General features: G+C 33.3%; 1 protein-coding gene across 1 annotated transcript in view; it reads left to right on the top strand.

Annotated features, from left to right (window-relative positions):
* The window catches only part of RAP1GDS1 (Rap1 GTPase-GDP dissociation stimulator 1), a 155497-nt gene that overhangs the window by 101326 nt on the left and 28330 nt on the right, over window positions 1-25841 (top strand). The window contains exons 5-7 of the mRNA XM_052641992.1: window positions 4375-4521; window positions 17316-17444; window positions 22484-22609. Of these exons, the coding sequence (XP_052497952.1) occupies window positions 4375-4521; window positions 17316-17444; window positions 22484-22609 (402 nt within the window). The remainder of the gene's footprint in view (window positions 1-4374; window positions 4522-17315; window positions 17445-22483; window positions 22610-25841) is intronic.

The raw sequence follows: 25841 nt of genomic DNA, 5'->3' as shown, positions 1-25841 counted from the left end.
TCCTCAGTCCTTTCAAAGATATAAGCCTTCCAAAGTCTCTCTCAGGAAAACTGGTGATTATTGAAATGATTTTTAAAAGACAGTTTGTTTGCTGATGTTATAGTAAGGCTTTCTATAAGCAAGAATGTTAAAAAGGTCCAGAATTGTGCCTATCCAGTCATAATTAGTCCATAGGCTTGATAGTCAGCTTCTACCAGCTACTTGGCTCTCTTCCTTTTCTTTCAAATTCTAATATCTGTGTATGCATCCATTTATATCTCTCTCCCTCCCTCAGCATGAATTGTTTTTACCTCTACATACATGCTATAAACTCTTGAACTAAGTTATCTGTCTTATTACATGTATGGAAAAGTCGGCTGTCAGCAAAGACCTGCTTTGTATATCCTGCAGTAGGTTCAACCTCACCCATCAGATTTAACAATCAAGTAGAATGTTGATCTAATATTAGGTTATTAATCAAGTTAACAATCCTGTTAACAATCAAGTGGAATGCCAGTTGTAGTGAAGGAGTGAGGTGACAGGAACTCACACACTGATGGAGGGAATGTGTGCTGGCTTCGTAAGCCTGTTTGTCATTATCTTAACAAGTGGAAGATGTGCAGAGTCTATGAACCAACAATACCACCTGGGTATTATAAATAATAGCCCAAACCTAAAAACCTCCCAAATAGTAATCAGCAAAGGAATAAATAAATAATTATGATGTGTTTATACAATGAATATTATATAGCAAAGAAGCATGTAACAGAATAGATGGATATCATAAACACACTGTTCGGTGTAAGAAGGCACAAAAAGAAGGAATACAACATGGTTTCATTTAAGTAAAGCTCAGAACACAAGAAACGCTAAACCATATTGTGGTTTAATCATTAAAAAAGAAGTAATGATTTTCATTCCCATTTCTCTCCCTTTCCCTGCCTCCTCCCTCCTTCTCTTTCTCCCACTCTCCCATCCCCAGGGTGAATTGTAATTTACCAAAATGTAGCCTAAGGCCTCATTCATTCAGTACATATTGAGTGCCTACTATGTATGAGGCATTTGGGAAAGTGAAGTGAAAGTCACTCAGTCCTGTCCGACTCTGCAGCCCTGCACAGTCCATGGAATTCTCCAGGCCAGAATACTGGAGTGGGTAGCCATTCCCTTCTCCAGGGGATCTTCCCAACCCAGGGATCGAACCCAGGTCTCCCACATTGCAATTGGATTCTTTACTGGCTGAGCCACAACATAGGAGCAAATCTGAAAGTAGGATATACTGAGCTTGTATTCAGTGGTGGTTTTCAGGTTCTTCCCTCAGCCTTAGTGCAGAACTTGTACCTGATGGTGGAATACCAACTTGCTCACTTTTTTTTCTCATTTGTGAGGCATAATAAACATGACATACAAATTTCATTGCTTCCTGGTTTTGGCTGCTGAACTGAAGAGTAATATCAAGTGCAGTATTTCATTAGCCCGACTTCATAAAGCCAGACTCTTATGTAGTGCTCTTACTTATGCTGGAAGCTACTCTCTGTGACAAGTCATCATTAAAGAATGTAGCAGGGCTTAAAGAGTTCATGGGCTGCACTTTCAAGTGGTTGGATACTTACATTTATGGAAAATAAAAATGTAAATTGTATTTCTAGAAGTGACAACTCAGGGTGCTTCAGAAATTAGAAGTCACTTATTGTCAGAGAGTTAAAAGTGAGTCTACATTCAGGGATATGAAAGTTTAGGACAAGGAATCTTTTGAAAGTTATTTTCAAGTGAACAATAATAATACTCATTTTAATATGATAGCATAAAGCTATAGAGCTACCTTTACTGTAGAAAAACAGTTTGAATGGACTTGTGTAGTGACATGTTCTAATATATATTTTAAATAATTTGTGAGATACCTTTAAAAACTTATTCACTGGTTTTGATAGAGTAAATGGACACAGCATTATTGTTTCTTTGCATCTTCAGATTCTTTATTTTAATAAAATTCTCTAACTCAGATATTTATATGTGCTTTTTGTCTTAAATTTGGTAATAATGTAATTTCTAAGGTAGAGATTTGAGTTTACACTCTGCAGCCCCAACTCTTGATAACACATAGCTATGTTGTAGACAGTGCAAACAGGGCAAGCTGGGAGGAAGGGAAAGAAGAAGGAAAGCAGAGGAAGGGAAGAAAAATACTGTGGCCCTGAAACACAAGTAGGTAATTTGCCTTTTAATTGTAGTTATGTTCTTACTTATTGCATTACTGAATTTGATGAACAAATTTGTTGAATAAATTTGTATTAAAGGTTCTTGAATTTAATGCTTTGAATATCGAGTACCTGAATATCGAAAGGAAGCCAGCTTAGCTTTCTAAGCACACACAGTTTATATTTTGAAAGCCTATACTTACTCAACAGTTAGAATCAAAAACTATTTGAACTTTGCAATTTAGGGATGGGGGTACATGGTATATGTGGGCTTCCCAGGTGGCTCAGTGGTAGAGAATCCGCCTGCCAGTGAAGGAGATGTGGGTTCAATGCTTTGGTCAGGATAATCCCTTGGAGAAGGAAATGGCAACCTGCTCTGGTATTCTTGCCTGGGAAATCCCATGGACAGAGTATCCTGGAGGGCTGCAGTCCATGCAGTTGCAAGAGTCGGACATTACTCAGTGACTAAACAGCAACAAATACTGTATGTGCATAATATCGAAGGTCTGAGCTAGATTTGTCATCCTGATGTTTAGTTTTTTCTGACATGATCTGCATACAAATTGCCCAGCAATTTAGATAATTTGCATTTATGTTACTGGAAAAGAAAACTCTAAATGAGATATGACCAAGATATCTAAATGAGATATGTGTTATAGTTGGCTGGCTCATGCGACTAGTTACTCTGGCACTGAAGAATTTTCTCTGCTCTTATTAGCTAATTAACATAGGGTCCTTTTCTGCATCTATATAACAGTACAGTGAAGCCAAGTGGGCATGGCACAAAACTTAAGTGACCACAACTATTTTGTTTTAGTACAGATTTCCTTAAAATTTTCAAACATTATGAAGCCCTGCTATGTAAGTTGTGTGTGTATTTCTGCCACAGGAAGTGATATGTATTGTTTCATTTTCTATTATGATTCAGCAACAGTTATAAAGATATGATCTTAGTTTCAGTTCTTTTATTATATTTATTAGATTTCATTTACTAACTGATTTTGTAGCAGTAATTCTTTTATGAGGCATTTCTTCTACTGATCCTTTTGTATGCTTCTATAGCTGCACAATTCAGTGTGGCAGCCACTATCCAGGTTTGACTCTTGAGCTATTGAAATGTGGCAGGTCTGAACAGACATGTAACTGTAGTGTAAAATATAAAATACACTTGGCTCGCAAAGATTTATTACTAAGACGAGAATGTAAAATATTTCACTAGCAATTTTATTGTGTATTGCAGTGATCATATTTTAGAGATTGTGGATTGAGTAAAACATATCGCTAAAACTAATTTTTCACTGTTTATGTTTTTAATATGGCTACTTGTAAATTTAAATTATATATTTGGTTCACATTTGTGGCTTTCATTTTTATTGTATGCACTGTTCTAGAGTCTATCATATTTTATATAAGGAAATCAGATTTAGAAAGACATATTCTTTTGTCTCTTTCTAATTCTGTGTTCAAGGTTTGCAAAAGTATTTTAAAGTGATATCTGTGTTCCGACAGTTAAATGATATCTCTTCTATGTGATGTAGATGTACACATAGCAGAAGGTGTGTTTGACCATTTGACCATTGCTTGTAATGTTTAAGTGTATTGATGTTTTCTTGAATGGAGAGAATAAGGAAAAATGAAACGCAAACTACTAAGAATTGAAAAAGGAAATATGCTTATGTACTATAGAAAATGCCAGTAAAAAGACCCTAGTACTAATCTTTAGGAATTACATATTGTAATCTAGAGTTATGCTGTACTGCAGATGGTTGTCTTTGATAGTAACTGACTTTGAAACCACTGAGAGAAAGATACATTTAGTGGTTTCCAAACTGAGGAAAAAATTCCAATCAAATTTTAGTTCCAGTTTTTTTCTTCTTACACAGAGTTGTCATTTGTGAAAGAGAAGGCAAAAAATTTCACGTCAGTCATAAACTCTTAGGACACAGAGAAGTTCTTTAAATTCCTATATGATGCCAATGAGAATGATCTTTTTTCTCCTAAAAAGTGATTGCCTCTCTTCCCCATCCCACCCCCATTTCCATGTTTATTTGTTTTGTTTTGCTTTCTAAGAAGACATTTAATGCCCTACTTTGTTTTATTTTCTGCTTACTAAATAAGGAATAAGTCTGTTATGTTTTATATTTGAAATTTTAAGGTACATTTCTTTTTTCTTTTATTTTTAATTTGACTCTTTGTTTTACAGATGAGGGCAGAAGTGCAGTTGACCAAGCAGGTGGTGCACAGATTGTAGTTGACCATTTAAGGTCACTGTGCAGTAAAACAGATCCCGCCAGTGAGAAGCTCTTGACTGTCTTTTGTGGCATGCTGATGAACTATAGCAATGAGAATGGTAAACAAAACTGAAACCTTGCTTTATCTGTGGGGGAGAAGTGAAAAATCATCATTACTGTAGTCTACACTAAAAATACTTAGAAAAATTATGAACAAAGCATACATATTAATAAGTAGCATATAAAATTATTAACTAGCCAACATTAAATTACAATGTTTCAAAAATACACAGTGGTCTAATTTACTAAATGGGACTAATTGTTGAAGGGTTGTCCATGTTAATCAGTACCAAAACCAAGAAACAAAATAATGGTATGGTTTGTGATTTCTTGTTATGCACATTTGAAAAATATACAATGTTAAAATAGCCTTTTGTTTATTTATATTAATACCAGGAGCAATTTTAAAACACAAACACTGTCTATATAAATAAAATTATTTTCTCTAGATACTGAATTTACTTGTAACAGTAAAAAAAAATGTAAATGAAATCTGGCCTTAGAAAAATAAAGTTCAGAGCAATTGCAGATATTTAATTTTAGAAATTTAATAAGTACTTGTAAACAGAAGTTTCTTGTCTCTGTAAAACATTCTTAGAACCCAGCAACAAATGATATGTCAGTTTTCAGAGAGCCTATATGGTTGTTGATTAAACAAACATAAAAACAATGAAATGAAGTCTTCTTCACCATACTTTTAAATATCACAAAACAATCATCTGTCGTCTTCTATGAATTACTGCGTGGATCAAACACTCAACTTCTGGGGTGTTCCTAGAATTAATACAAATAAGGTCTTTTTGTGACTTATTTCATCATGATATTTTAAGTTGAAGTCTCTTGCAGAGATAATTTACTTGTATACTAAACATGTAATAGTGTTCTTTCCCATGTTCTAGAAACATGGGGATCTTTAGGTATATTTGTTATTTCTTCATGAGTCCAAGGAAATATTCTGAATAATTAAGAAAGAAAGGTAAACATTGATGACAAATGACTGCTGACATTTGACCTTGGTGTTAGTGACAACAGCAGAGGGGACTATAGCCCTTTTCCCGTTGAAAGGGGAGAGCTACTGCTCTTCTCTAGCCGTTGTTTCTGTTGGCGTTTGGCCAACTACTGCCAAATCTTTTCATTTGGTGGTAGGAGGAAGTTAAAAAACTAACTTTTTTTGTGACGTCTCTTTTTAAATGTTGGATTACATTTGCTTCTTTAGCACTGTACAGGCTAAACAGAATGTGTCCTCAAGTCACATCCTTCCAAGAAACACTGGTTTTTAAACTTCTGAATTAAAATTATCCATTATAATGATAATAAATAGTTCTTATTCATTAAATGACTTGCCTGTTACTTGAACTGATAACAGATGTAGTCTTTGTAGGGTCAGTTTCCTCTCTTTTTCTTACCCTCTGGGTGGGTTTACTTTTGAAAAGAAAATGCCCTAAACATATTAATAGGCAAAGCAGAAATGCAGGATCTGGATAATCTGCAAAATGAGTAGCCAGTTCCTACAGAATTGAAATTTGATCATAATACACAGGTATCTGAATTGCATTAAGAAATCATTGGCCAGATATTCATGTCATTTCCTTTTCCTTCCATTTCATTTAAGCTTGGATGTCTGCAAAAGTGGGACAAGAGCTAAGTGGGAGAATGGTTTAGAAAGATATAAATGAAAGAAACTAATAAAGTTACTATGGCAGCTTTGGCTGTAAAAGAATTAGTCTTGTTATGCACCTAAACTTGCTGTTTATCCTTTGAGGAAGCTGTTCAAAAATCTCTACAAAAGCATGTCAAATAGCCAAAATGGTCTTCAAAAACATCATTCATTCTAATCTGAAGGACATTGTGATTCTCTATTAATTAGGATATATCACACTGTGTAGGAAAATGTACTGAAAAGGTAATGTTAACAACACACAGAATGCATGGTCTAAATTTATGATATACTTCTTTTGTAAACGTTGTTACCCACCCCTCCCCCAGGTGTGCAAGTGTTCCCAAGAAATAACTTAGATATTTTGGAAAGCTATATTAATTTTTCTTAGAACATTTTTGGAGCAGTGATGTTTTTATTCCTTTCTTCTAAAAGCTGCAGTTTGAATGCACTTTTAAAAACTTATTAGGTAAAATAGAAATAAAGTTACCTTTAGTATTTTAAAAGAATACCAAATTTGTAACGATATTCTTTCCTTCACTTCCTTCTACATTTGACTATCATGGAAATCTTAGTTTGTGAAGCATTTCTTTTTCTTCATAATGCTCTTTAACTTAAATTATATCCTTTTTTGTTTGTATAATAAGCATCTTTGTTGTATCCATTATTACTATTTTCTTTAAAATATGTTTAATACTTTCCAACTTAATTTTAGGTCTTGGCCAAGATCAATCATTTGGTATTGATCCCGTCCACCTGGAGAGTGTTTTGGCACTCAGGAGGCACTTTTTATTAGAACTGATAAATGAAATTCCTTTTTATGTGTATTTGCTACTGAATTTCAGTACACAATCCTCTGCTAGTTTCTGAGTAGAATAGTTGAGTGATAAATACCTCCTGTTCCTCTAACAAAAAAATTAACTCTACCCTCAGGCCCAATAACTTGTCTCCTTAGTAGTTAGGAGGTACTCTTCAGCTTCATAGTTAAAACTTTTTAAATATGAAGATAAGAAAGTACTGAAATGGTCACAGAGACTCACCAACATAGTTTCTCTAGTTAGAACATTTTCAAATTGTTAGTCTTAAAGGTGGCTTGACACCAAGCTGAGACTCAGGATATCCCGATTCCTGTCCCTTTAGTGGACAGCTCTGAGCATTTCAGATCTTGGAATACATTAAATAGAAAATCAAGTTTCCTAAACACATGCAGGAAAGATACATAATGAAAACACTCAGTAAAGTCATTTTTATACCCTTTGATAAAACTGTATAAAACTCAAGGTTCATGAGTTCTAAAACTTTAGAAACTGCTAAGACTTGTAAGCTAAAAACTAGATATATTTTTTTTTCTCCACTAGTGAAGCAATTAAAACATCTTTTATTCAGACAATTAAGTGTAGACTATCTGAATAGAAAAAGTTATAATTATTTCGCTAGAAAAGTTGTATCAGTTATATTGCTAAGTGAATTATATTTAAATAAAATAACATGAATAAAACTTCTCGTTTAGTGAAAATCATTTCAAATTTTTCCTTTTTGAAAAAGTCATACCTGTTTTTCACATGGCAAGAAAGCACTTCCGTTTTGTGGCCTTCCAAAATATTCTGAACACCTGACTGTTGTGGTTAGAGAAAATTGTGTTGACAGTTTGACATTCAGTTTGAGGAAATGTGAACTGTATTTCCTTTATGTAGTTGTAACTTTAAAGTTTTATTCTATCAACCAGAACTCAAACTTATTATTGTAGGTATTTTTAATTTCATTAGTTTCTTGGATTTTTTTTTTCTTAGCTTTGGTTACCCAGTGCCAAAACATTGCCCTGAAGATTGAAAATTTTGTTCACATATCCAACTGTTTTCAAATACAACACCATTTTGGTATATAGTAGGAGTTTGGAAAATATTTATATAATAGATCGACTTTTCTGGGTGCTTTGTATTGTCTAAATTCTTTTAATCAGCAAAATCAGTGACGGGAAGAAAAATATGTTGCTGGTATGCATTTTCTTCATGAAATAAGTTAGGACCATTATAAACTCTTGCCCATCACGTTAGTTTATATTTGCTGTTTACATACATGGCAGCAGGAGAAAGTGGCATTGAAAACAAGCTGACAGTGACAGCACCAGATCCGTGGTTAATAATTCACCGCAGGTGATCCGCAGACCAAACAAATCTGCATATGTGTACTTGAAAGTTGACTGCAGCTTGAATAGCAAGAAAACAGTTATCTGAAGCAAAGCACCGGAATAACTTGACGCCTTACTGCGGTATCTGGATGGCCACCATTTTTATTATATTACAAGTAACCATGATAACCAACTTGGAAAACTCTGTAACTGAGAGTTTATGCTTTTCTTAGTACACTTATGCTACAAACATAAAGGGAAAAATCTGTGATAATTCTAAGAAAAATTATTAATGATGATAAGCATTAAAACAAAGACTAGAAGTTACTTGTTTTATATAACCTATACCGTCAGAGAAAAAAGTAGAGGAAATAAACATGTCATCAGGAAAGGAAAAGTTAGTTTCCTTCTAAAGTGACTAATATGCATAGTCTGTGGTAGGCTTCTTCATGTGACAACTACTGTCATATCTATATAATACATATGTGTGTTTGTGTGTATGTATACGATTTTTACAAATAGAGCTGATTTTTCTGTGATATCTTAATAATTCCTTGTTACTTAAAGAGTTAATTTCTCTTTTCTGGTTCCTGAAATCTCTCTAGCATACTCTTATGATAATGTATTTGCCACATGGACTTACAATAACTGAACTATGTTTGGAGGGAGGCCATCTATGTGATTTAAGAAGTGCATTTCGTGGAGTGTCAGAGCCTAAAAATTGGATTTAATTATTAAGCCCAGTACTTAAATTCACTTGTTTAAAATGGGCTTGTAAAGTATATCTTCTCTCCTCTAATTTAAAGAGCACTTAGTATGTAGTTAGTAAATAGCTGCTACTTTCATTTCAACCAGCAGTTTCTCAATTCCAATAATACTCTTCATTTTTATAATGAACTCAGCCCAATTAACTTGGCTTACTTGATTTTTATTCTTACTTAAAATAGGAAGAATAGAAATTAATAAGGAATAATCCTGATTAAAAACTGAAAGTGCACTTTGGCCTGAGCCTCTCGTTTATATTTTGGTATTACTTTATTATAGGTAAGAAAGAATGCTTCCTAGATGTTCGATGCTTAGAGAATGATTTGCTTTGCATGAATGAGGAACTAGTTTCAAAGTTTACTTACTGTGGATATAAGCTAATTAATAATTCCACAAATTTTCTAAATACTAAAAACTTTCTGGCTAACTTAAAGGGGAAAAGACAAAACAGTGTATCTTTGCAGTTTATTGTCTTTTTTCTTAATTATATTAATTTTTCTATATATAGTTTTCATGTTGCCTTCTGCTCTTTTTTTTCTCTTTTTAAAATGGCATGGGAGATGTACTTTTAAGTTCTATCTATTGAAACTCAATATGTCAAATTATTCTAGTACTCTAGTTGAAGTGCATGAAAGACTTATATTAGAATTCTTTATTTGCTAATTGCTGTTCTCTTTGTAAAAAATTTGTAATTTTCATTGTTTAACCAACAGAGCTTTCTAATCATTCTGAAGCAGGTGACATTCATGAAGTTCTGCTACAAGTAATGTCATTTTAAACAAATTGTTTTATTGAAGGACAGAGCAGTTAACTGTTCTTGTTCTGCTGATTCTGGCTATTAAATTTGACCAATTAGAGTACTAGCTCTTCGTCATAATCCTCCTAAACTGCTACTCTAATAATACTGTTATTTAATGGACAGACTCTGAATTTGGTTTTTAGAGGTGTACCAAATGTACGTGTTAGTTTAATTCTGCATGAACAATTACTGCCAGTAATATTCGGTTTTGGCTATTATAGAATGAACTTCTGAATATAAGAATTCAAAATATATCACAAAAAATGAAGTGATTGCTCTAGTTTTGTTAACATAATGTTAAGATTGACATTATATTAAAGAAGTAATACTTTTTGCAGCATTTTTAGCTTCTAGATTGCTTTTATAATCAAGACAGTGCATTTAGCATTGTGATACTAAATAACCAATTTTAACTGAGGACAGTAGGGTAACAAAATATGTTGGGGGTTTCTCATTCTCAACGTAAAAACATGTGTAGAAGGTGACTAATAAGATGTTGTTGAATATTACTTTTGAGAATGTCCCCATAGTGAAAATTTAAGGTGGCAGAGTTGGCTTTCTGATTTTAACTCATCCTCATAAAATGTAAAGAATTCTCAAATTGGACTTTCTCTTAAAAGATTCATGGCTGGAATGGAATTAGTTAACTAAAAAAAAACTCCTAACATTTATTTTTTTGTTGTAAATTCTGAAGAGAATAGATGACAAAATCTCTGTTATTCTGCCCTGATTTAATTTTTACATTTATATAGCTTTCACCATCATTAGTTATTGCCACATTTTAATATTGCCAGATAAATACACATTTACATATCAGCTGATAGAATTTCAGCATGTGATCCACATTAGGAGATATTTATATGAAATGTTTACCTGTATTTGAAAGTGCATATTTAGATAGTGAAGGTAAAACTGAAAGACCAGGCCTTGTTTTTATTATTTATGTTGCATTAATTGAAATATGTTGGTACCAAACACATGACCATTGACTTTGCACAAATTTGTAGGCGCCAGAAATGACACTGACGTAAACATTCTTCTTTGACAGAGCTGTGGCAAAAGTCAGAGATACATATATAATGGATTCTGGTCAGATATCAGCACATCTTTAATTTAGACCACTTGAAACAATTCATTCAGCAAGAAACTTAGAGCAGAAAAGTATCATATGTAAACTAACTTGTATGAAAATCAGTAACTATTTTCTAACTACAAATAAAATCTAGTTAACAGCAAACTGGCTATATTTTACTTATTGAAAAACAAATTTAATTGAAAAATGTTTACTGGAAAGAAGTCAGAAATCTTTGGCTTATGTAGATACTTCTTAACACAGTTTGTGTGTTGCAAATAACTTTTATGTAATTTTAAAGTGTAAAAACTTAATCATAATAATTCTCTAGGGTAACTACTATTATTTGTTTTGTTGTTAAAACCAAAGCTGTAAAACAGAATTTTTATGTTTTTAAACACACGTGATTGTAAGATATATGTGTCGTCTGTAAATTAGCCTCACAACTCAATTGGCTGTACAAAATTTTTGCTTAAATTTATACTTAACTGTAGATGTGGCCTTTCAGCCATGCCATATGAGAGCCAAGACTGAATGTTTTTCTCTCAATTAAGAGCTGCTTAAGCAATAGCTTGACTGTAGTCCTCTTCTGAAAAACAAACAACTTTAACCTTTAAAAAGACCAGTTTATGCCTGAGATGAAAGCATAGAATTTTCTTAATCAGGGTAGATGTATCTGTAGGAATCTTCTTTGTAACAATTCATTATAACAATAGGTGATCTGTTGTATGTAATTTAACCTGAAGTGAGCCTAGGGAAAAAATTATCTACTAGATTAAGAAAGAGATAATCATTCTAGATGTCATTGGATTGAGAACAGTAAATGAACAGGCCTCTTAAGAATAATAAAATATTTTCCTTTCTCTTGTGATTTGCTTTGAGGTTTTCCATTGTTATTGTTTTTATGTTATACTCACTCATGTAATTTTGTCATTTATCTCTAGAACTTTTACAGAAGGGAAATTTTGCTCTGTAGAGACTCTCTTAGTTTCAGAACTTAGAAACTTTTTCACTTTTTATTGTTAACTTTCAGAAAGTACGAAATGTGTAAGTGTATTATTTTTAAACCTCTAGTACTCTAAAATACTAATGAATCTTGATTGGTTTTTTTTTTTCCTTGAAAATTGCTGATTATCATTGAGATATGTAACCTGGGGCTTAAATTATAGAGGTAATCTGTATGTAAATATAACATGAAATGCATGTTTTGAGTAAACAGAAATTTCAAAATAATTGAGTTGAAGTTAATTTTAAGCAATTGTAAATATTCTTGGTTTTATTTGCTCAGCATTAGATTTAGAATAAAAATTCTTCCCTTTCCTGATCAATCAACAAAAGGATATTAGGTAATAAGTTTAACTGAAGTCAGGAAGTCTTTACTTGTATTTGCACATGTGTATGTATAAAGGTTTTAACCACAGACCATCCTCTTGGTTGCTTTATTTAAGTCAGTTTACTTTTCAACATGATGATAGAGCTGCAACTTGCTTCAGCGCACAAATTATACTACACTGTTACAGCATATCTAATTTTTACTTTTTATATATATTTTTGGAAATATAGATGTGCCATTAGTAAAGGGCATTTTTTTTGGTCTTTATTATACCCAAATGATTTTTATCCAACTCATCAGGATTTATATTTGCTTGTTTTTATTGTTTCCTCTATATATAATTAGACTATAGATGTGGTTTTTGTGCAAGCTTTTAAGTGTATACTCTTTATACAATGAATACTAAACACCAAATCTGCATACTAATGTAGAGACTGTGTATTTTGAATTGTCTGTGTGTGTGTTATTTTGACACAGTTTCATCATTATGTCCTATTAATCAGCTTAAAAATTTTATGACATTGTAAGGAACTTTTCTTGGGAATAAGATAAACATGTGTTATCTTCTTTAAAAACCTATACTTTTTAGTAATTGATCCACATAACTTCAGTTGAATTACTAGAATTCTTGGCATACTTTTCTGGACCTATAATCTATACCAATGTTTGAAACATTAAACTGAAAACTCAGGGGGAAAAAGGTTCTTCAACTTGAGATCTTCTCTCCAGATCTCCATTCTTTGGAGTTTCCATGTGTGTGTGACCTGAAGAACTTGGAACCATTGAAATTCAAATGTAGGTAGGTAAGTGTTCACACCAGCGCATGCGTTGATTGCCTTATATCTCTTTGTATACGCATCTGTATTGCACCCCCTCAGTGCCTTTCTTCTCTTCCTCCCATAGGTCATGCAGGGCCTGTGTCATCTTGATATTATGTAATTTTGTAATTCTGTACTTTGGCCAGTATTTGTCTGTGATGTGTGTCAGGAGCAATTTTTAAAAGTCTTCAGACGTTTATGACATTGTCCTGTCTAAAGACTGTCTTTCACACATACGTGTTTGCTATGTATGGGCCTGAGTTGCATTCTTGTGAACTGTATTTGTTGAGCTCTGACATTGTTTTGGAGTTGTTGGTATTCATTGAAGAATGCGATAAGTCTCGGTCTTAAATTGTGTCTCTTACCCTCTCAAGTGTCTCTAGAGAATGTGAACTGGTTCTGAGGATTTCTTCCAATTAGTCTTTAATTTATAAGTCATATCCCTGGTACCATTCACAACAGCATGAGTGTCAGCCATGTCCTTTGAAGTCTATTTACAGCTTTCTTTGGGCAATAAGAAAAAAAGTGATTCTACTTAACCATTTGCTTCCAGCAATAAGAACTAATACTAATTTATTCCACACAAACTATAGCTTTACTTAACCCTTAAAAGAACTATGTATTGATAACATAGTAAGTTGTAACTGAAATAGGGAAACAGATCTAATCATGGAATATTCTCCTAGACTTAAGTAGAGTATCTATTCATATAAGCAAAATGAGGTGTTCCAGTGCTTAATTAATGTTATCTCACTCAAAATATCTAAGCACCAGTATCTAGGATTCCTACCGTGCTTGTAATTTTAATGTTTTTCTTCTGTCACATCTGCCAAGCATATCATTGAATTTTAGAACTCTTTTCTATATTTTTTTCCCCAATCCCTATAAAAATTAGGTAATCCATTGGCAGTGGTTCTTAAACTTTTGATCTCAGGGCTCTTTTAGACACTTAAAAATTGCCAAAGATCTCAAAGAATTTTTGTTTATATGTATGGGTTATATCTATCAATATTATATTGGAAATTAAAATGAAGGCATTTTAAAAATTATTTAGTATTGCATTTTCAAATAATAAAAACCCATTACAGGTCAATGTAAATAGCATCTTTTTATGAAAAAATAAGTTAAATTTCTTTAACTGCTGAAAAGAATAGCATTTATTTTACTGTGAGTGTGTGATGTTAAGAATACAGTGACTACTAATACGTTTTGGTGCCATTGACTGGGTTCATACTAAAGCCCCAGCAGTTTTACTCACTACTGTTTTTGTGCCATCAGTGGAAATGTCAGCACAGTGAAAAAGGCAAATCAAATCTTGGGTGTTTTTATGAAAGTAATTTTGACCTGGTGATCCTCTGAAAGTGTTTTGGGGACTCCACTTTAAGAACCGTGTTCTAGGATGCCTGCCTATCTTGAGATGAAAATTTGTATCAGCCTGTTTAAGATATTTCTCTCTTCTGGGCCTCCATTAACAAAGGAGAATGACTTGCCTGCAATTGGCATGAACAGATTTTAGAATTATTTGAGTGTAATTTTTGTTTTAGTTACCTTCATAGAAATGGATATAAAAGAAGGGCACCCAAGTGGTCTAAAATGAGGCCTGTCCATTGGATGACTATATATTTTTTCTCTTTACTTGTGTGTGGTATGTGTGTTGTATGTGAATACACAGTTAAATGGCTCCTGGGTAGCTTGAACACATTTTCATGAAGCAATGTGATTTTTATGAATTATGGCTATTTATACCATATGCCATTGGACTATGCTACTTTTCCTGCTTATCTACCACAATTTCAAATATTGCTGCTTCAATTTGTATGCCACAGATTGTATGAAACTCTGTAATGTTTCTTTTATCTTTTGGCCCTCTTATCCCTGGAACCAAAATCCATAATGTTGTAAAAGTGGTCAAAGAAAGTGGTAGAGATGCCAAGTTCAGAAAACATGAAGAGCATTATTTAAGTGGCATTCTCCTGCTAGCTCCTAGCTCCTTCCTATATTTTGTTATTCCTCTAATGTCCCTGGACTGTTGGATTTTCACAGTTTGTACCAACAGTACTGAGGGGGTGTGTGATGCTTACATATATGCAGACATATAGTAGAGTTTGACTCACTCAATGCATGCGCTAGTGCTCACGCTTACATACCTGAGATTTAATGATTCAACAGCTCTGCAGTATTTGAAGAGGTAGGCAAAATGAATAAATAAAGTTAAAAATATTGCTAAAGAACAAGGATCTGCAGAGGTGATCCAATATTAAGGCACTCTATCAACTGGTAAGTAACCAAAATAATTTCTAACTTGGAAAGCTTCTTGGTGCATGATCTTTATAGATACTATAACCAAGATACAAATACTCTGCCAATATAACATAGAGGTATATACTATAATACGTGTAATACTATAGGTATAATAGGCTATTTGCCTGTAAGATAATGTAAGTGTTGTGAGTCATTCATTAATTACTGAATTGTATAGTTAGAAAAAATAATTAGCATCAGAAGCATAAAAATGAATCATTTAATTGAATACATTCTTTTACATATATGTCATTTTAGAACAGACTTCATAATTGCACTGCAAAATTTGAAATTGTTTTAGACTACTTGAACTCTCAGTGTAAACTTCATTTGTCTCAGGATTTGTTTTCTATTCTTATTTTGGTCATAAGCCTCTTTCTAGTATAGATGACCACCCCTCCCAACTGAGCCAGATAATATCCATAATTACCATCAGTTTTCAGGGCTGACAAGCCTCTTGTTAGCTATCTCTTCTTATTTGACTCTAAAAGCAGGAAAAATTAACTACACAGACCTCTAGGCAAGTAATCAATTGGCATGTGAGACAGCTCAACCTTACCTTTATGTTCTTTCTGATAATCACCCAACCATCTCCTTATCTATAGGTTAAGAACTATGTTGTTGTTATGGTTTAGCCATTAAAATCATGTCTGACTCTTTGCAACTCAGGGTCAGTTGGTCTGTAGCCCTCAAGGCTCCCCTGCCAATGGGACTCCCATGCTGGAGTGGGCTGCCATTTCCTTCTCCAGGGGATCTTCCCAATCCAGGGATCCAGCCCGCATCTCCTGCATTGGCAGGCAGATTCTTTACCACTGAGCCACCAGGGAAGCCTTAGAACTCTGAAGAGTGGTAAAGAGATTAGTACACAATCTCCATCAAGGGATGCATGTTATGAGGAAAATGTGTTTTGTAAGAAACAGATTTTTTCTTTAGATAAAAAAAATATGTAACTTAAACTTGGAGAAAATTCTTAACTTGAAAATGGCATATAATTTTTAAAAGGAAAAGATTTTGAAAGCTTTCCTCTGTCTTTAGATGAACCAGTTACTAGGATAGTGTTTGCATAGGCATATGAGTGTCTTTCTTCTTAGGGTCTTTCTGCTTATTCTTAGAGGTAGTACTTTTGATTTTCACTTTGGTTTATTTACCTTCAACTCTGTTACAGGTATTCTATTATCATTGTTCATGAGGAGCAGTTGTGAAAGTGTGAGGCATATTAAGTACTTTAAAATCAATTAGTTTCTTAGAAAATGAAGGCAAGCAATGATAACAAAGCCATATTGACCTCTTTACCTCTCAAGCGAAGTCTTTCTTTCTTTCCTAAGATGATTGTCACTATTATTAAATAAAACTTTGAAAAGAGAAATATTTTAAGTAGCCAGATTCTTTTGTTGTTAAAACTTTCCTTCCTAACAGTCATCAAAGAACACTCTGCTGCAAATAAATAATAATTTGAGTGTGTTATATATTTTTCATTCTTTATTATGAAGCAAGTGTTTTTAAGGGGTTCTAAGACTTTTATCTTCTTAGTCTTATTTAAGTTGCTTTTTTTCTTATGCTTCTCATATACTCTGTGACTTCCTGTAATGCAAGTGTTACTTTGTCTAACCTTTTAACTTAAAAACCAATGATAATGTTTAATTGTTTATGCATTTTAAAACCTACTCAGTAAAAGTATAAGACCATTTAAAAAACACTGGTGATGTGCCATATTACTTGAATTATTGTCATTTCTAAATTTCTTTGAAAATTTCATTGAAAAGTTTCAAAATTCAATTCCTTTGAACTAATGTCTTAAACATTTTCAAGACTTATGAGTGGATTTAACCTTGTTTTACCATAATTAAAATAGTATGAAATAGTATTGTGTTTGCAGTAGGGAGTATAAGAGGTGTTTTCTTCTTACTAGTGTCCATTTAATACGTAAACACTTTTTTTGTGTTTTGTTTTCTTGTTTGTTTGTTGTTGTTTTTTTAACAGATTCCCTTCAAGCTCAGCTTATCAACATGGGTGTTATTCCTACCTTAGTTAAATTACTGGGCATCCACTGCCAAAATGCAGCTCTTACAGAAATGTGTCTTGTTGCCTTTGGCAATTTAGCAGAACTTGGTAAGTCCTAGACGTGAACCAAAATAGAATTATTCATAGCTGATTAATATACTTATAATACGTTTTTCTGTAGATGTTAACCTGGAAATTCATTTAGATTCTTTCAGTTTATTTTTTTGAAGCGTCATAGATACATTCTTTCAGTGCTAAAGTGTAGATCCAATTACATCTTAGGAATATATTGTTTATAATTGGAGCTAAGAAATTTTTGTGTTTTTGCTCACTAAAGATATAGCTTAAAGATAAAACAGAAAATAAATGAATGCAGTCTAGTTTAGGATTGGGGGCAGAAAAGGAATGTGCAGCCCTTTTTAAGTCTTTTGATTCCTAGTGTATGTGCACACAATATTATTCTATATTCACAATTATAGGATGAATCCAGTTTTAAAGTTTACATGCTTATAAACATTATAAACAGACTGAGATTTTCCCCCTTTTTGTTTGGCTTCACAATCTTTTATAAATAAACTTGTCTGATTAAAATATTAGTATTTTGGAAGGTGGGTAGAAATGTTAGAATGAAAATCTGTACTTTTGCTCCCTTTTGGAAACCAACTAAAACTAAAGAGTTTTTTTTGTTTGTTTGTTTTTGTTTTTTTAATGCAAAACCATCAAGAAAAGGGGAGGGAAAACAAACAAAAGGGATAATACAAAAACTTTTTAGAACCCAGAAAGAAAAGAAGCAGTAATTCACTTAGCAAAACTTTGAAATTTGAATCCTGAATTGGAAAGCCAAGAACTAACCAATTTGTTCTTTGGTATCTTCAAAAGGCTCAGGATTTAGTGGCATCAAGAGTTTCTTCTGTCCCTTCCCGCTCTGGTAACTGGCCTTCCCATCTCAGCAGAAGACTGTGTTTACTCGTAGAGAGAGACTCAAAGTAGAGGGTATGAACTTAAAGATACTTATGTTGGAGTTCTTCTACACAGAGCCTTCAGATCTACAGGGAATCTTACAAGGCCACTCATAGATCCTAATCAATTTTTAAATCCCAGTTCTTAATGAGTAGCAGACAACTAAAAAAGTGAGGACCGCCTCTAACATGGGAAATAATGAAATAAAAAAAGTAAGTTGGAGGAAGTAGAAACTATCCAGGGTGGGGGAAAACTCTAATATGCTCAAGTAGGAAAATACTGTAAGCAGGAAACTATGACAGGACGCTATCTTCAAAGAAAAAGGAACAGAGCAAGAAAGCTAAAACAGATGAAATGAAAGACAATAAACTGTATAGAGAAATATTTACAGAAGTAAAGCAAAAAGCAAGGGTATGGAAAATAGAGAAATCAGTCCAAGAGTTTTAGAAAGAGATAAATAGGAAAAAATTGCTGAATAAACCCAAGTGTCACAGAACTAAAGTAAATATTTCTCCAGATTAGAAGAATCTTATCAAATGACAGCCTCCTGGATGAAATTAGGTCCCCAGACCACAGCACATCAATGTGAAATTTTAGAATAATGGGGACAAAGGGAACATTTTATAGAATTCCAGAGAGAGAGGAAGGAAGAAAGTTACATAGAAAAGATTGTGAATCAGTAGACATCAAATGTATCAAAACAACACTGGTAACCAAGAAAATGGAATGTTGTTGCCTTCAAAAATTTGAGGAAAAATTATTTCTAGTATAGAATTCTGTATGCAAATCATCAAGTCAAGTGTGATGTAACAATAGGGACAGTGTTAAACATGAATGTCTCAGAAAAGTGGTATCCTTTATATCTTTCCTGGAAGCCTCTGGAAGATGTGTTCCAATGAAACAAGGCATATAAATAATAAGACTACATAGGAATCAGGAGACAAGAGATTCAACAGGAAAATAGAAGTTTCTAGTAGTCTGGTGACATGACAGCCCCAAATTTCCTGTTTTCAAAGAGCAACCAGTCCAGATTGGAGAAACTCTTACACGAGATGAAATTAATTGAGCACCTAAAGAGAACGTGCTTATTAAGAAAAAAATCAGACAACTGATGGAGAGTTTGGAGTTGAATTAATAAGTGCATTGAAGGCTAAGTAAATGAGAAAAAAAGTAATTCCAAGGAAATAGAAGTAACCCCAGGCCAAATGAAACAGTATATTATTGAAACACTAATTATTTCAAACCAAAATACAGTATAATTACATTGTAAAGATGTAGGTTATTGTGGAGACAGGAAAAGGAGAAAGCTAGTGCTTCATCTTTCATAGTGAAAGGTCAATCAAAAATACCTAAAACTAAAAAAGCAAAAATTGTCAATATAAAGTGTTATTTAAAGATCTGGAGGTAAATACCAGTGAATTAGCTAAAAGAGCTTTATGTGCTTGTTTTTGAAGAAGAAATGGCAAAGGGAGACTGGATTCTGCCGGTAAAATAAGTATTAGAACTAACTCTTTAAATTAATATATAATTTTGTTAAAAAATAAATGCTTAAGGGGTGGACTTCCCTGGCTGTCCAATAGTTAAGACTTCACCTTCTGATGCAGAGGGTGTGGGCTCAGTTCCTGGCTGGGAAGCTGAGACCCCACATGCCTCACAGCCAGAAAAACAAAACATAAAAAACAGGAGCAGTACTGTAACAAATTCCATAAAGACTTTTTAAAAAATGGTCCACATTAAAAAAAAAAAAAAACCCAACTTTAAAAATAAACCCTTAGGAAAAAATCCTTCTTGCTCAAAATCTGTTAAGGATCTGTGGCATTTAAATCAAATATAATGTCCAAATCACAGATCATGCTATCTTTTCTCTGTATCCACCTACAGGATATGATAAGGTTTTCTTCATGAATTCCTCTATTAATTATTGTGCATTGTTCCCTTGTGCTGGCAAATGGACTGAATTACTTAACAGTGGTGATTTGGTTTCAGTTTAATAAGTGGAAGAATAAACTATGGATTGGAGAAAAGTGCTACAACTTTTTTAAAAAGAGTTAAGAGTACATAACTAGATAAATGATGTCTATTTCATCTATGATTTTATGTTTCGTTTATTTGAAGAATTGTGTGAAACAGAATGTTGAGGAGTTAAATCATTCCTGTTTAAATCAAACTAACTTTTTAGGGTAAGGTGTGATGTTTGTAAAATTTGATTTCTGAGGGTTTAGGTAGCTTATTAGAAAAGACACTCCACCCTTGCCCTTTTTTTGTAGCTCTAAGGAATCTTCCTTAGAAGTCTTGGAGTGGATTCTCATCATTTTGGCATAGATCTGGTACATGTGCCAAAAGCAGGGTAACAGTAGAGTAAATCAAAACTGTTTTAAGCAATATAAATATTTATTTCTCCATTTTCTTTTAAAGTTGAATTTGTAATATTTTTTATTTGATATTGGCGGAGATTTACCAGAAACTAGAGAATAGAATGTATCTCTTGCATTTGTTTACTTGTTTTTTCCAACATTCAAAATCAACAAATTTCTTTTGAACACTTGCTCTGTACTAGGCACCATACTGTATACTGTGTTTGTGGTAGGCATGCTCTCAAGCAGCTTATATTTTAGTAGGTGATGTGGAAACTTATTTCTAAGATGAACTTATAAATAAGCATATAATTGTAAGTTACAGTAATTGCTAGTATGAGGACATAATTGAATGAGGTAAGGAAGGAATTTAAATTACAGATGTGCATTCTAGGTGGGAGGAACATTTCAGACAGTTAAAATTTCTAAATATTTATCTTCTTCAAACAGTGTACTTTACCTTTCTCAGAAAGCTGCTGGTGGATGCCTCCACGGAAACTAAAAAGCTGAATGTAAATGAACATAGATAATAGGGTATCTAATACAGGAAGGAGAAGAAAATATCCATCAAGATCATGGAAAAGAAATTCCAGGATGTCAGTGTGTTCAGCAAACATGAAGAGCAGGCAGTCTCAACTAGATTGGTCAATTCTCTGAGAGAAACGTTTAGATAAATTGATAGGATATCTGACGCAGCAAAATAACTGAGAATCTGAAAGGAAACAGAATGGATTCTGGTTGTATTTTGGTGGTAGATTGATAGATTTTGGTTACAAGTGAGCAGTGAGCCCCAGGTTTCTGCCTGTGTGGAAGGTGGGTAGGTGGCATGTTTATTCTAAATTAAGGAAGTCTGGAGAAAGAACAGAGATATCAGAATATCAGAAGTCTACCTTAGGCATGGTGTTTGGATGCTAGAAAGATGTTCAAATGGTGATGTCAAATGGCCATTTAAATAGCCTGGAGTTAAGAAGAGGGCTAGAGATATGATTGTATAAGCATCAACATATAGGTGGTATTTTTATGGTATGGAAAAAAATTAGATTGCCTAGGGTGAGAGTAAGGATCAAGGTAAGAAAGCCGAAGATGAAGTCTTAAGGAACTAGAATTTATACAGGTCTGGTGGAAAGGAGGAGCACGCAAAGGAGACTGCAGATTGTAGAGGTGGGCCAAAACTGGTTTGAGGTGGGTTTAGGTATGCATGTGAGTTGAGGAAGTAGAGACAGTGTATGTAGACAGTGCTGTCAAGAAACTTGTTTGAAATTCAACAGACTGGATGGTAGCTTCATGAAAGTGGAGTAAAGGGAAGGTATTTGGTTTTAATATTGCTTTTTTTGTGAGAAATATTAAAGATCTTTAAATGCTGAGGATGAGGGTCTAGAGTGAAAGGTCAGAGGTGGTGAAGAGACAAGAAAGAAGGCATGTCAGGGACAGTGTGAAAGCATGCCGCTCGAATGGTATAAAGACAAGTCTCCTTTAGTTCAGCCATGTGAAATGCAATCTGTTATGAGTAGTTTTTCTTCTTTGGCTAAAAGCCTTGAAACTATGAATTTATAACAGTAATTTTACCATTGCTATGGTTACCTATATGTTATTCTAGCAAACATTTTTTTTTATAGCCTTGAATATAATTGGGTCAGAACATCTTAAAGCTTTAGACATTTTTCCTCTACAGAGGCATTAAAAAAAAAAAAAAAAAAGGACTGATTCTGTATTTGAAGAGTGTTTGCATTTATCAGTAATGATACAAAATGACCAAGTATTGAAAGTAATAAAAAAAATTTTCTGTGCTTAATTTTGTTTTTTTACTTTAAATTTTCCTCTTATTTTTTACAGAGTCAAGTAAAGAACAGTTTGCCAGTACAAACATTGCTGAAGAGCTGGTGAAACTCTTCAAGAAACAAATAGAACATGATAAGAGGGAAATGGTTTTTGAAGTTCTTGCTCCATTGGCAGAAAATGGTGAGAAAATAAATGCACCTCTTGATTCTTGATCATGTAGGCTTTTTCCATTTTTTCTAATCTTATTTAACTGCCAGCTAAATATTTAACTCAAATTCCTTTCTTTTATTAATGATGTGATAAGTTTTATTTCAGATATCTCTAACTTCAGCTGCATTATCTATTTCATAACTATACATATATTGGCCAAAACTACTTTCCAAATTGTTTTGATTTTAAAATCTTGGGAAAGGTGGTTCTGTAGCTTACACATTCTTATGCCAGTCTGGAAAAGGCAGCCGAGAGGCTCTACTCCACTTACATACTCTTGCAGGGCAAAGGCCATAAAAGTTGGAGCAGGCCTACCAACTGTGTAGACACTGAGGATGAGGCTCTAGAGTGAGAAGTTGGAGGCAGTGAAGAGGCAAGAGGGAATGAGAAGGGCCTTTAAAAGAAGGCATGTCAGGGACAGTGTGAAGTATTCCACTTTAATGGTATAAAGTAGTCTTTATACCATTTAGGCAAAAAATCTTAAGGGATACACTCTAGGAATAAGAGAGAACCAAAGGAAACAAACCATCCCATAATAATTTTTCAAATACAGTGTCTAGCACATAACCAGAGAGGACATGAGGAGACAAGACATTGTAAGCAAGAATCAGTACAAAGAACAGGCAACAAATATCCCGATATGGGAATTATTAGACATTGACTCAAAACAGGTATGCTTATTATGTTCAAAGAGTTAAAAACAAGCTTGAAAATTTTAGATAGAAACTAGAAACTATAAAAAGTAGACTAGCTGATTTGAAAAAGAAATAATTGGAAATTCCTGAATTGAGAAACACAACAAAAATTAACCTAAATAGATGAGTTTGATAGCAGATTAAATATAGTTAAATTAGAGAACCAGTGAACTGGAAGATAGAAGGGAAGGAAATCCAGAATGAAATCCAGAGAAAGAAAAGGACCAATATACATAAAAGAGAATAAGAGGGAAAGGGACTCATATACATTTTTTGGGGTCCCAGAAAGAAGGGAGATGGGAGGGTAGAAGTTTGAAGAAATTTTGGCAGCGTACTTTTCAAAAGTTATGAAAGATATCAAGGATTCAAGAACCCCAATAATTTTAAAACATTCAAAGAAATATACATTTAGATATGTCATATTGAAATTGAAAAAAATATATATATAAGGACAGAATTTTAAAATTAGCCAGGAGAAAAATAGATTACCTTAAAAGAGGCAAAAGTTTGACTGCTAACTTCTTGACAGTCACAAGAAAGCCAGATGACAGACATGTTCTGTGTGCTGAAAGAAAATAAATACAACCTAAAATTCTAATCCCTGTGTAACTGTCAGAACCGAAAGCAAATGAAGATGTTTTCAGATTAGAAACCATGAAAGTTAACCACTAACATATTCTCACTAAAAAGAAATTATAAAGGATTCTTGTAGATAAAAGGAAAATGATTCCCCACCCCCCCCCACCCCCAAAAAGGAAACTGAATCCAGAAAGAAGATTATAGGTGCAGGGGAGGAGAAAGAAGCAAAAAAAAGCAGTAAATATGTATGTAAATCTCATGAATGTTGAATATACAAAATGATAAAAATAATTCATTGTGAAATCTAAAGTGTGTGTGTATATATATATATGTATATATATTTTATATACCACAAAATGGAGGAGGCGGGAGGAGATGGGGACAACAGAGGATGAGATGGGTGGATGGCATCACTGACTTGATGGACATGAGTTTGAGCAAGCTCTGGGAGTTGATGATGGACAGGGAAGCCTGGTGTGCTATAGTCCATGGGGTCGAAAAGAGTCTGACACTACTGAGCAACTGAACTGAACCACAAAATGAATGTATGAATCTGGAGGGACATAAAAGTGAAGAGTTCCAAGACATTTGTATTATCTGGAAGAAAGTACCATTAGATTCTGATTAATGAGTCCAAATTTTAAGGTGAAGTAGAATAATTTTTAAAACCAAATGCAACTAATGGAAAGATTTGTGGAAAAGAATTTTTTTTTAATACAGCATCAACTAACAAAAGAACAGAGAGCAAAGGGAACTTGGAACAGGAGGTAAAAATAGGGATGAAAAAATATACTGGATTTAGTATTTTGGTAATTACATTAAATGTATGTGGCCTAAATACTTTAGTTAAAATTAAGACCAACTGTTAACTCAAATTTTAAAAACCAGCTAAACAACCAATACTTCTTAAGTATGAGGGGATTTAAAAGATTAAAAAATATTCCATTCAAACCTGAAAAAGGCCAAGATAGTCATATCATCAGTACTATCAGGTAAAATAGACATTACTATTAAGAAACTTGCTAGAGATAAAGAAGGTGACATTATCATGATGAAAGATCCAGTTCACTTGGAAGCTATAAAAATACATATTATCCCAAAAGATTGGAAGCAAAAGTATTCAGAACTATGAGGACAACTAAATATCCACAAATATCTTAGGACAAATAGACTTTAAAAAAATAGTAGTATAGAAAATGTGGACACCATGATTATGAAAATTGATTTAATGGACATACGTGGAGCCCTGCACCTCACTTCAGAACCCTTGCAAGTATATATAAACCATTTAAAATGTGTATACTTCTCATGGAAAAAATTTTAACAAAGGATTGCCATTTTAGAATATGTTTGAGTTTTTTTTTTAATAATAAGGAAAATGAGAACACTGTCTCAAATCTTTTATGACGCATGTAAAGCCATACTTAAAGTGATTTTTTTTTTCACTTTAAAAGTATATAATGGAAAATGAAAAAAGCTAAAATCAGTAAGCTCAGTTTTAATCTCAGGAATTAGTGAAGAAAAACATAAACAAAACCCAAAGAAACTAGAAGGAAGGAAATACAAAGAACTGAAGTTAATGAGACAGAAAATATGTAACACAATAGAAGCATATGCTGGTCAATGTTGAGTCTGAAAAGATGTCATAGAGCTGGTAAATCCCTAGTAAGATTAATCTGGAAGAAAAAAGAGAGGGAAGGTACAAATAACCAGAATCAAGAAAATAGATCTCACTACAGATACCACAGATACTAGAAGAATGTTACAAAATTTTGATGTCCATACATTTTCAAGTATGGATGACACAAGAATAGAAAAGCCGAGTAATCTTACCTTATATTCTTTCAAGGAATAGGAAACGCAAATATACTCACTAGTGTATTTTGTGAAGCTAATAAAATACCATCAAAGACCATAGAAGAATACAA

This window comes from Budorcas taxicolor, chromosome 6 (assembly GCF_023091745.1).
Source record: "Budorcas taxicolor isolate Tak-1 chromosome 6, Takin1.1, whole genome shotgun sequence".
Classification (NCBI taxonomy): Eukaryota; Metazoa; Chordata; class Mammalia; order Artiodactyla; family Bovidae; genus Budorcas; species Budorcas taxicolor.
This window is presented reverse-complemented; position numbering and strand designations above follow the sequence as displayed.